Source organism: Schizosaccharomyces cryophilus, assembly GCF_000004155.1.
Source record: "Schizosaccharomyces cryophilus OY26 unplaced genomic scaffold supercont4.1, whole genome shotgun sequence".
Taxonomy (NCBI): domain Eukaryota; kingdom Fungi; phylum Ascomycota; class Schizosaccharomycetes; order Schizosaccharomycetales; family Schizosaccharomycetaceae; genus Schizosaccharomyces; species Schizosaccharomyces cryophilus.
In genome coordinates, this window is record NW_013185624.1 from 2054175 (window position 1) to 2066619 (window position 12445).

At 36.8% G+C, this 12445-nt stretch overlaps 4 protein-coding genes across 4 annotated transcripts; 3 read left to right on the plus strand and 1 right to left on the minus strand.

Annotated features, from left to right (window-relative positions):
- Window positions 1–107: 107 nt before the first annotated feature.
- Window positions 108–931, plus strand: SPOG_02798 (ribosomal protein subunit S27). Its single transcript, XM_013165460.1, has 2 exons — window positions 108–631; window positions 693–931. The coding sequence occupies exons 1-2, from the start codon at window positions 399–401 to the stop codon at window positions 736–738; spliced, it is 279 nt and encodes a 92-aa protein (XP_013020914.1). The 5' UTR covers window positions 108–398; the 3' UTR covers window positions 739–931.
- Window positions 819–3569, minus strand: SPOG_02797 (pig-Q). Its single transcript, XM_013165459.1, has one exon. It carries the CDS (start codon window positions 2948–2950, stop codon window positions 1010–1012), a length of 1941 nt encoding a protein of 646 aa, XP_013020913.1. The 5' UTR covers window positions 2951–3569; the 3' UTR covers window positions 819–1009.
- Window positions 3570–3737: 168 nt separating this feature from the next.
- On the plus strand, window positions 3738–11133 carry SPOG_02796 (atypical/PIKK/FRAP protein kinase Tor1). Its single transcript, XM_013165458.1, has one exon. It carries the CDS (start codon window positions 3939–3941, stop codon window positions 10938–10940), a length of 7002 nt encoding a protein of 2333 aa, XP_013020912.1. The 5' UTR covers window positions 3738–3938; the 3' UTR covers window positions 10941–11133.
- Window positions 11134–11274: 141 nt separating this feature from the next.
- On the plus strand, window positions 11275–12277 carry SPOG_02795 (HVA22/TB2/DP1 family protein). The gene is made up of 3 exons (XM_013165457.1): window positions 11275–11455; window positions 11501–11622; window positions 11683–12277. Exons 1-3 carry the CDS (start codon window positions 11442–11444, stop codon window positions 12048–12050), a joined length of 504 nt encoding a protein of 167 aa, XP_013020911.1. The 5' UTR covers window positions 11275–11441; the 3' UTR covers window positions 12051–12277.
- Window positions 12278–12445: the final 168 nt, after the last annotated feature.

Below are 12445 nucleotides of genomic sequence, written 5' to 3' on the forward strand. Positions count from 1 at the left end.
TTATTTTCTCGTTTCGTAAACAGAGCCCTATATCATCTCTTTCTTACTCATTACAATAGAAAGACATTTATAACTTTTTTTTTCGATTTTTATTCATAAGATTCAGTTTGAATTCACGTAGTAAAAAGGTATTCATTCAATCCGCACCCACACTTAAATAGCCATCCTAAACCTACCATTCTGATGCCCTTGACGCTGAATTTTTTTGGTCATTAACACACAACTGTTTCATTTATTAAGTGAATTTATACTGCAATTTCTTTCATCGTTCGATAATAAGCTCCCAAAAGCCATTTGTTGAAGAGCGTTGTCGACTGTACTTTATTCCCTTCTCTTTCTTGTCATCACGTATAGATATAGCACGAACTTTGCTGCAATTTGAATTTTTGTCAATAAGGATGTTAAAAAGAGAAATCCTTGAAGAAATAAAGCAAGTTTCTGCAAAGATTTTCGGAACGAACTATAAAGCAAACAACTCTCGGGCTGGAAATAAATTTCTTCAAAGAAAGCTACATGGTCCTCGTTTGGCAAACTATTATCCATCAAAGGTTCCCATTTCACGAATGAGAGAAATTATTGGGCTGCCTATACCAAATGGTCAGCATACTTTACGAATGGAAGTACTTGAAGAGTAAGCTTTATTTTGATACCTTTCAATCCAATTGAGAAATACAAACTAACAAAGAAATTAGAAAAGCACGTAAAGGCAAAGGGCCCGCTAAGCGTGGAAGCAAATAATCGAGTATCCGACTCTGTCTTCGGCCAACTTACAGAAAAAGAATCGCATTACATTTTATCTTTTCCTTCAGAATATCAAGCTACCTTTACTAATGGTTTATTTTTTCTAAAAGGTGGTCTTCTCATAATCATGTATCAAATAAAATATATCTATTTTCTAAGATGAATGAATATGCATAGCTTATATTACCCAACTGTTCAATGTATGTCAGCGTAATTGCTAAAGGTTTAATGAGGGGGTCTTATTCTAAAACATTCTATTACAATGAACTTAGTTGGATTCGAAAAATAGTTTCCATAGGTTTTTCGCCGAAATTCGTGAATGCGGAAGCATTGCATATTGAATATTGTACAGTTGCTCAGCTGGGATGGGCGGAATAGGACAGCCAACCAACAAACTTATTAAAGTTGTTTTCGAAAGGTAATGCGAAATGAGTCTTCTAGCCAATTTGCGATAATGGTCAAACATGGACCCAAAGGACATGGGTTTTGATTTACAGAACAAGTACAGTGTGGCCATGGTATTTTCTTTTGAACATTCAGAATTCACAATCTCTAAACTCAGTCCACTAGGAATTCTGTAAGGATCTTTAATTCGAAGCATTGTGACAAAGAGGGGAAAATGATTTAAAAAAGCAAGTATTGTTTCATATAATGCTAAACATGTCATGACTGTAATACGAGTTACAGCAAAGGCAATATAGAAAACGTAAATTGTGGGCAAGAAAAAAATTAGTACCGTAAACAAAATCGTCCCCAAAAGCAGTTGATCCAGATCATACTCATAAGAATCAATTCTATTTCGTAAAACATTTCTTTTTTTTCCACGAAATAGTTGTAGTAAGCTGTATATGATTCTTAGTTGCCAATTGTACAAACGTGCCGCGGCCAAATAAAGGATATATAAATGGAGAGTCATAATGCTCAAAAAATCAGACATCAAAGCTATCATTAAACTGGCACCACCAAAGCCAGAGAACGCAATTATCCGAACGAACGATGGTATATATTGCCTCCAAGACAAAAGTACCGTATACCAGACATCAATTATCCATATGGACAACTTCACAATAAATTTACATATATCGTTATTCAACTTTAACCCTGCGGGCGTGTCTATTAACCATGTTACCATAACACGGACGTCTTTAATTGCAAATTTAAATACAACCTTGTCGAGCAAATTAACGACCAAAGGAAGATTATCCAAGATAAAAGAACACATCGTAATACCAAAGATTATATCGTTGGCTACTAGCCATAAGTTATTATACAGTCGTATGTACTCTTTATAATCTTTCATAACAACATGCTTGCTTTTCCGAAGCATCCAAAGTTTCATGTACTGTACAGGCCAGAAACATGCTTGTTGAAGACGCAAATCCACTTGTCTGGCAGAAACGAATACATCCCTCATATTTGGAAATACCGGATGCAGACGATAATTAATGACTTGTAAAATAAACTCATTTAAAACTCTCAAAAATATTAGAAAAAATAAGACGATAGGGTGAAAAAGATTAAAAATGAATAGAAAAGAGCGTTTTGAACTCTCAATTAACAGATTTTTTGACCGGTTCGGGCACTCCTGCATCAATACGTGAACTTCAAAAGATTGATTTAAAAGCTCAACCAAGTTATTGCGAAGACTTCTGTACCAAGTATTTTCAGGACGTCGGGGAAAATGTAAATCCAATTTGTGTAACAGGGTTTGTAAGTGCTGGTTCTTTTTAAATTCAGGACTTGAATCATCAAAGACAGAGTCTTTTAATAACAAAAGGGATAAAGGTTCAAGAGATAAAAATTGCAACCTCTTGGGTTGGGGAGGGACATAGTAAATCACATGTAAATTTAGGAATAAGTCAGAATCACTAACCCTGTATATTTGGGGATGAGAAAACTGGGTTCGTAAACGGATAATTAACCAACTATCCTCTGGTTTAGGAACATAAGAGGAGGATGGTAAGTTAAGCGTTCCAAGAATTCCCAGACTTTGAACTTCATAAAAAGAAGATTGATTGTTTTTAAGAAACTCATCAAGGCGAGAAGTATCTTTTATCACTGTCACGATTACAAGGTCAAATGGCGAGTAAATCCAGCCTACCAAGTATCCAGAGTCTGTATGTTGAATTTGGTTTTTAGGCCAATACACACGTAGAACAGGATTAAACCGAGAAGAAGGGAACGAAAGTGGAGTGTTTACCCTCGACATTATAAATCTTCAATTAATATTTTGAATAGTAGAAAAAAAAAAAAGAATGGATGAATCAAGAGTTATACGTTTCTTTCGTTTCCACAGCCCAAATTAATAGACCAGTTAATTATGCAAGCAGTCCTGGGCTTCACTTTTTCTTTCTTAAGATTCACTTAAAAACTTCCTCGTCTCAGCAGCTGTTCTCTAGCTGATATACCACCGCAAGCCAAAGAAGGATTTCGTGCTTCAAACTCTGCAATCCGATTGAGGGGGATCCAAAAAAGAACTCCGATGAAGGTAAAAACTGAAATATAGAGGATAAGTTTCGTGATATCGCTATCCAATGTTAATATGTACTTTAAGCAGTTATACAACTCTCCAATTAAAGCCAATCGCGATGTAAGAAATCCAAACAAAAATACTATACCATATATAAAGACACGACGCATATCTATAGCATTGTTCTATAAGACAATGCTTCCGTTCCTAGCTCTTGTAACTCTGTGAAATGCAGTAGCTGGTCTATACACTCCTTTCTAGAACTTCTTAATGTTAGATTTAACAAGCAGAGACGTTTCCACTACTTTAAAAAAGACTGTCTGTAATTGTCATCGAAAAACAGATTGTTTACGAATATATGCTGAAAGGTTACGTTTCTTCAAGCTCCATAAAGCATCCAATATAAGGAAGCTTAACGATGCATTAAGCTATACAACGATTTACAGTATACTACGTTATATTCACACACTTGCTCATAAATCTAGTAACGCTTCACAATCAATAAGCTAGCTTCTCTAGTCATATACTAATATTTACTGAGCCTGTTTGAGTAAGCAGAAAATAGAGCATAAGCATTGTTTATCTGCAAATGATATTATTAAATATTCCATTAGAGCACATTAAAAGGTTCTAAAGTTGTATGACTTGAATGCATACTCTGTTGGACAAATATTGAATTAGCATTTCAATAGATATCTACATGGTTAACTCAACTTGAATTTGATTAATGGAGTGTTTTGCTGATTTACTAAGTAAAAATGAGAGCATTCAGGTTACGGCGGCTGAGGATTTAAAGGACTTTGTGCATAGTTCGACAAAAGAACTTTCAGGAGAATCTCTGGCTCGGTTTAATAACGAAATTAATCGAAGGATTTTTGAGCTTATTCATAGTCATGATGTTCATGAGCGATTTGGCGGTATCCTTGCAATTGGAAAACTCATTGAGTTTGAGAGTGATGGAGATATCACAAACTTGTCGCGATATGCAAATTATTTGCGTATGACACTTCCGAGCACAGATTTCCGCTCCATGGAGCTTTCTGCGAAAGTACTTGGGCAGCTCGCTGCTCTAGGTGGCACATTGGCAGCCGAGTTTGTCGAATTTGAAGTCCAGCGTGCATTTGAATGGCTTCAAGGAGATCGACAAGAGCAAAAACGAATGGCTTCCGTATTGATTTTGAGGTCTTTGGCTCAAAACTCTCCCACTTTAGTTTATTTGTATATTAGCGAAATTTTTCAAAATTTATGGATAACACTGCGTGATCCCAAGCCTTTTATCCGAGAAACAGCTGCCGATGCTTTAGGAGCTTGTCTCGATGTTGTCTGCCAACGTGAGGCCAAGGTTCAGTTACAGTGTTTTAGCAAAGTACTACTGCAAGCCGAGTTTGGATTGCGGCAATCCAGTGTGGAATATTTACATGGAAGCTTACTTGCATATAAAGAGTTGTTCGAAAAATCTGGCTCTTTTATTCGCGAACATTACGTTGCATTCTGTGATTTGGTTCTTCGTTTACGTGAACACCGTGATGGCTCTATACGCCGTTCGATTCTGCTGCTATTACCTACATTAGCAGAATACAACCCTGGTAAGTTTCAATTAAAGTATTTAGATCCTTTCATGATCTATTTGCTATCCCAAATCCGAAAAGATAAAGAAAAACCGCTTGCTTTTGAGGCTATCGGAAGAATTGCAATGGCTGTTAATGAAGCTATGATTCCGTACTTACAAAGCATTCTTTTGGTTATTCGAGATACTTTAACTACCAAAGTAAGGGATAGACAACAACAAGAGAAACCTGTTTTTGAATGTATTGGTATGCTTGCTGCAGCTGTGAAGCTGGAATTATTGGAAGATTCGCGCAGTCTTTTAGGTCTCATATTTTCCTGTGAATTGAGTTTGCATTTACGGCAAGCACTCGTTAAAATGGCCGAAAATATTCCTCCTTTGCTTGCCCCTGTTCAAGAACGCTTATTAAATATGGTTAGCCAGATCCTTACTGGAAAAAACTTTGAAATCCGAAATAACGACACGTATACCCCGAGCTTTACAAATGTTTACTCAGCTAGAGAAAGCAATCAACGCAGCAAAAATGTTGAGCCGATCATCTTAGCTTTGGAAACATTAGGCACCTTTAATTTTACAGGATACTCGCTGATTAGCTTCATACAAGAATCGGTTTTATCATATCTTGACAATGATAATCCAGAAGTTCGTATTGCTGCTGCCAAAACTTGTTGTCAGGTTTTTGCTAGAGATCCTGTTTGTCGTAAAACTACCCCTTTAGCTATTGAATCTGTTGCTGAAGTACTTGAAAAGCTTCTTACTTTGGGAATAGCAGATTCGGATCCCAGAATTAGAGAAACTGTTCTTTCATTGTTAGATGAACGATTTGACCGCCATCTGGCTCACCCTGATAATATTCGTTGTCTGTTTATAGCTTTAAATGATGAAGTGTTTTCTATTCGGGAAATTGCTATTATCATAATTGGTCGACTTGCACTATATAACCCCGCTCATGTTATGCCTTCTTTGCGGAAAACAATCATACAATTGCTTTCCGATTTAGAATATTCCGGGAACAGCCGTCAAAAAGAAGAAAGTGCTCAATTATTAAAGTTACTCGTATCCAAAGCTCGAATGCTTATAAAACCTTACATTGAATCTATTATCCATGTTATCTTACCAAAAGCTTCTGACCCTAGTCCAGGAGTTTCCTCTGCAATCATTTCTGTTCTCGGTGAATTAGCAAGTGTGGAAGGAGATGACATTCCTACGGACGTTCGCTCTTCTTTCATGAATCTGATTTTATTCAGTCTTCAAGACCAAAGCTCAACTTTGAAACGGTTGGCATCTTTGAAATGTTTAAGGCAGCTCTGCGGACCTTCTGGCTATGTTATTCAGCCATACATAGATTATCCTTTTTTACTAAACATTTTAATTGGAATTCTACAATCGGAGCAACCCACTCCTATTAAAAGAGAAGTTCTAAGGACCTTAGGTGTACTAGGTGCTTTAGATCCTTATACTTATTTGGCTACAGAGCAGTTTTCTGATAAATTACAAAAAAATCATTCAACTAGCCAAAGCTTTTTCTCGAATCTGCTTGGTGCTCAGTATGACTCTTTAGAAAATTATGCCATGGTTGCCGTTGTAACCTTAGTTGGAATTCTTAAAGACAGTTCTTTATCAATGCACCATACGTCGGTCGTCCAAGCAGTAATGCATATATGCTCTCAATTAAAATATAAGTCTGTGGTCTTCCTTCCCCAGCTGATTCCTACATTTCTACAGGTAATGACAACTCTGTCTCCTTCATCTGTAGAGTTATATTTTCAACAACTCACAACTCTTACTTCTATTGTGGGACCAAAGATAAAGGATTATATATCCGATATTTTCAATCTTTCAAAGGTCTTTTGGAATTCTTCTATTTCACTTTTACTTGTAATTTTAGATTTAATTGATTCAATCGCCGTCGCATTGGGAGATGAATTTAAGTTTTATTTACCCCAAATCCTGTCTTATATGTTGAAGTCCTTCTCTTCGGATACAACACCAGCTAGGGTGATCTCCTATAAAATTTTACAATCATTTGTGATTTTTGGATCTAATACTGAAGAATATATGCATTTGGTGCTGCCCGTTATCATCAGAAGCTTTGAACGGGACTCGGTTCCATTGCAATTTCGAAAAAGTGCATTAAAGTGTATTTTTCAACTTTTACAGCTAGTTAATTTTTCCGACCATGCCTCTCGCATAATTCATCCTTTAGTACGCATGTTGACGAAGTCAAACAATGAATTAAAGGTTGTTATAATGGATACATTGTGTGCTGTGGTTTCCCAACTAGGTTACGATTATGCCGTCTTTATTCCTATGGTTAATAAGGTCCTTGTGCATTACAAAATAACCCATTCAACGTATGACCTTCTTGTATCAAGATTACTTAAAGGTGAACCGTTACCAAAAGATTTGATCGCCAATGAATTTCAACAGATGTCATCTTTGAAATTTGAAATAGAGGACCCGCCTTTGACCAAACTACCTGTAGACCAGTCTTCATTGAAAGCTTCATGGGAGGCGTCCCAAAAACTCACTCGAGATGATTGGCAAGATTGGATACGGAGATTTAGCGTCGAATTGTTGAAAGAATCACCCTCTTCAGCCTTGAGGTCTTGCTCTACTCTGGCTGGTATCTACCACCCACTCTCCCGCGATTTATTCAATGTTAGTTTTCTTTCTTGTTGGGAAGAGTTGAGTGCGAGTAATAAGAAAAGTTTAGTAAAATCAATTGAGACAGCATTAAATGCACCGAACATTTCTATTGAAATTTCTCAAATTTTACTCAACCTTGCTGAATATATGGAAAGAGAGGATCATGCTCTCCCAATATCTATTGAAGCATTAAGCGAACACGCTTCGAAAGCTAATGTTTATGCTAAAGCTTTACATTACACCGAATTACAGTTTATGGAAGAAACAAAAGAAGATGTTAGTATTTGCACTATTGAATCGCTGATTACAATCAATAATCATCTACAACAATCCGACGCGGCTGTTGGTATGTTGCAGTATGCTAAACAACACAAACATTTCAATCTCAAGGAAACTTGGTATGAAAAACTTCAAAGATGGGATGATGCTTTAGCAGCCTATGAGACGAGGGAAGCTGATGGTGAATCTTCATTCGAAATTAGTTTCGGAAAACTGCGATGCTATTTTGCTTTAGGTGATTGGGATCACCTGTCTCATTTGGCTCAAGAAACATGGATTGTATCCGAACAGGAACATCGTGAAGCTATTGCTCCACTTGCAGCAGCTGCTGCTTGGGGTCTTGGTCAGTGGAGTTTAATTAGTGAATACGTCAGTGCCATGGATAGAGAACCTCAAGAGAAGGAGTTTTTTTCTGCTATTCATGCCGTACATATGGGACAGTATGAGAAAGCTTATTCGCACATTGAAAGGCATCGAGATATACTTGTAAATGATCTCTCTTCCATTATTGGAGGAAGCTACAATCGTGCTTATGGCATAATGGTAAAGTCGCAGATGTTATCAGAACTTGAAGAAATAATCAATTATAAGCAAAATGAACCATTAGAAGGGAATTTAGATTCTTTGAAAAAAACATGGAGGAAAAGACTTGAAGGCTGTCAGAAAAACGTTGATGTTTGGCATAATACTCTGCGCTTTAGAGCTCTCGTATTTTCTCCTACGGACTCTCCACAAATGTGGATTGAATTAGCTGACTTATGTCGTAGGTCTGACCGATTAAAACTGGCTGCTAAGTGCTTGCATTACCTAATGGGTTGCGATCCTTCAAAACCGTACCCTATTGATTCTTTGAAATCAATAAATCCTCGCGTTGTATACACCTATTATAAGTTTTTATGGGCAAATAATGACAAAGAAGTTGCTGTAACAAGCTTAGAAGAGTTTACGAGTTATTTATATTCAAGGAATAAACAAAATCGACTAATACCGTCTTTGGATTTAGGCGAATTGTCGAATGATTATGAAGTTAATGACGAACAATCATTTCTTGCAAGGTGTTTTCATAAACAGGGAAAGTGGAAAAAGGTGCTACAGCGTTCTATGTCAGAAGAAAGTGTAAGGGAAATACTTAATTCTTATTATAATGCGACAATATGTGACAAAACCTGGTATAAGGCTTGGCATTCTTGGGCACTTGTTAATTTTGAAGTCGTTGGGTACTATGAGCAATCTGATGCTGGCATTAGAAAAGAAATGTATTCCCAATATATTGTTCCTGCAATTAGAGGTTTCTTCAAGTCATCTGCTTTAAGTCCTAAAAATTCTTTACAGGATATTTTGCGGTTATTGAACTTATGGTTCAAATTTGGCGAACACAAAGATGTTGCTGCTGCGATCACGGAAGGGTTTTCAAACGTCCCTATGGATACGTGGCTGGAGGTAATTCCTCAATTAATTGCACGAATTCACACATCCAGCACATCTGTTCGTTCGTCAGTTCATCAGCTGCTTTCTGATATTGGCCGTGTTCATCCTCAAGCACTAGTTTACTCTTTGACCGTGTCTTCTAAGTCTACCAATATTCAGCAAAAGCATTCCGCTAAATCGATTATGGATAGCATGCTTTCACATAGTGATATCTTAGTACGTCAAGCCCTTTTAGTCAGTCACGAGTTGATTCGAGTTGCTATTTTATGGCATGAGTTATGGTATGAAGGATTAGAGGAAGCTTCTCAGGCGTACTTTACAGAGCATAATGCGTCTTCAATGATTGAGATTATCACGCCTCTTCATGAAATCCTAGAAAAGGGTCCTTCTACTTTATCGGAAGTTTCCTTTGCGCAATCATTTGGATATGACCTCCGTAGAGCTAAAAATTGCTGGGAGAGGTATTTGAAAAATGATGATTTGACAGAGCTCAATCAATCATGGGACATATATTATCAAGTTTTCAGACGTATCCAAAGACAGCTGCCCAAAATCAAGCATTTGGAATTGCAATATGTGTCTCCAAAACTTTTGGATGCTTGTGATTTGGAGCTAGCCGTGCCTGGAACGTATGGACATAACAAGCCTGTAATTAAAATTGCTCATTTCCATCGCAAATTTGAGGTTATCTCTTCAAAGCAGAGGCCTCGACGGTTTACTATTCGTGGTAGTGATGGGAAAGATTATCAGTATGTTTTAAAAGGACATGAGGATTTGAGGCAAGACGAGCGAGTTATGCAGTTATTTGGCCTTTGTAATACCTTGCTGACAACGGACTCAGAGACTTTTAAGCGAAGACTTAGTATAGAAAGGTATCCTGTCATACCTCTATCACCGAATTCTGGTTTACTTGGTTGGGTGCCTCATAGTGACACTTTACACTCATTAATTCGTGATTTTCGTGCTAAGCAACATATAATGCTGAACCTTGAGCATCGCATGATGTTACAGATGGCGCCTGATTATGACAGTTTAACTCTTCTACAAAAACTAGAAGTGTTTGAGTTTGTTTTAGCAAATACAGATGGCCATGATTTATATCATTTGCTTTGGCTCAGAAGCCCTAACTCAGAAGCTTGGTTAGATCGAAGGACCAGTTTTACCCAAAGCTTGGCTTTAATGTCAATGGTGGGGTACATATTAGGACTCGGTGATAGACATCCTTCGAACTTGATGATGGATAGATTTACTGGTAAAGTAATCCACATTGATTTTGCTGATTGCTTTGAAGTTGCCATGCATAGAGATAAATTCCCCGAGCACATACCGTTTAGACTTACTCGTATGCTTATTAACGCTATGGAGGTAAGTGGTATTCAGGGAACTTATACAATTACATGCGAACACGTTATGAGAGTTTTAAGATCCAACACGGAATCTTTAATGGCTGTTTTGGAAGCATTTGTTTATGATCCGCTGATTAATTGGAGGTTGATGACAAAGGGTTCGTTTGGAGTTACAACGAATCTAAAAGCAGGTTCAAGCAGTGTGGAAGAGAAAAGCCGTTCTTTTGTTCATCGAATCCGGCACTTGGACTACATCAATGCTGATGAAAATAATGATTCTGAAAACTTGAATGAAAGATCCATCCAAGTTTTAAAGCGAGTATCCAATAAGTTGACCGGAAAAGACTTTAATTTAACGGAGGAATTACCTGTTAAAATACAAGTGGAAAGATTAATCCAACAAGCAACGGCGCCAGAGAACCTTTGTCGCTGTTATGTGGGATGGTGCAGTCTCTGGTAACTCTATTTTTTTCCGAATTTATGTATTGTATGTACTATTTATTACCTACGCGGTGCTTCTTGTTTCCACTGCCTTAAATTTTATTTCTGTTTGCGTGGTTATATATTATCTATTGACGATAGCTAAGTAATCCAAAAGATATTTGAATCTTTTTGAATGTTTATAGCTTAATAGAATGAAATCTAAAGAGATATATTATATTGCGTTTAGTACTCGCTCTATTCAAAGGTTTGAGCCCTTATATAGTCTCGCATGAACGGTATAGCGATGATATTCTTACTTAATTCATTCACACGTACTCTCTTACATTGTTTTTTCTTGTTTTGGATTACATTTTCATTTACGTATGATATCGTATTAAACGACGTTCCTACAATGTATGAGCTAGACTTACATACAAACAAATTAGAGTCCTTTCTATCATAGACCTCCAATCGCAAAAATTTTACACACAGTTTTTCTAAATAATCTTGAGAAAAGGTCTTTTTTCGTATTACAGAGATGGAGATTTTAAGGTAAGTAGGAAAACCGAAATGAAATTTACCAACATAATGAGTTAGTACGGTAATTGGAGCTGGATATCCGATATACAGAAGCTATTTGTTGCTGGAATTACCAACGAAAGCTAATCAGTTGCTCCCAAAGGCTTTTCAGATTCGCAGCAATGAACCAAAAAGCGTCGGTAAGTATTTTGTGCTTTTCGACTTATTGGGAAGAAGCAACTAGACGCTAACTCATTTAGATGAAGAGCGACGACGATTAATGGCTTACTGGTGCGTTTATGGATGCGTAACTTCATTTGAAGCATTGGTTGGCAAGTATTTACGTTGGTTTCCTTTCTACAGCACTGCCAAGGTTATCCTGTGGATATGGTTATTAAACCCAAAAACGCGCGGTTCAGAATATGTATATCAATCATACATATCGACATTTCTTCGAGAGCATAAAGATACAATTCAGGGCTGTCTCGAGAAGCTGGTTCAACTAAGTAATTCTCAGCAACTTCTGATCAGTGCTTGGGGTTTTTTACGATCAATGATTGACCATTTTCCCAAGGGAAATGATATGCCTCCTGGTTCAGATAAAGATGTTTCCAAGAAATCTTCCTAAATCACTTAATGGCGGTAATATAACAGACAGTGGGTAAATATATTAATTATGTAGCGGTTTGTTTCTTCTGCATTACCCTCTGAACTTCATGAAATGTATGAGAGCTAAGGAACATAGTTTACGGGAGTCTCATTTAATGATTTGCATTTGTACAGGTTTAATATTATTAGGTTTCATGACACATTAAGGACTTGTGAAAGTTATTAAGAACAGAAACTTGGTGTTGGATTTATTTTTTTTTTTTTTTTTTATTTTTTTTATTTTTTTAAATTTAAAAAACTACTATAGTAGTAGGTAGGTTGGTTAGTTATAGTACACTATGTATATAACTAAACTAAAACTAAAAACTAACTACTAAATAAATAAAATAAAAATAATCTTACTTACTCGTCGGT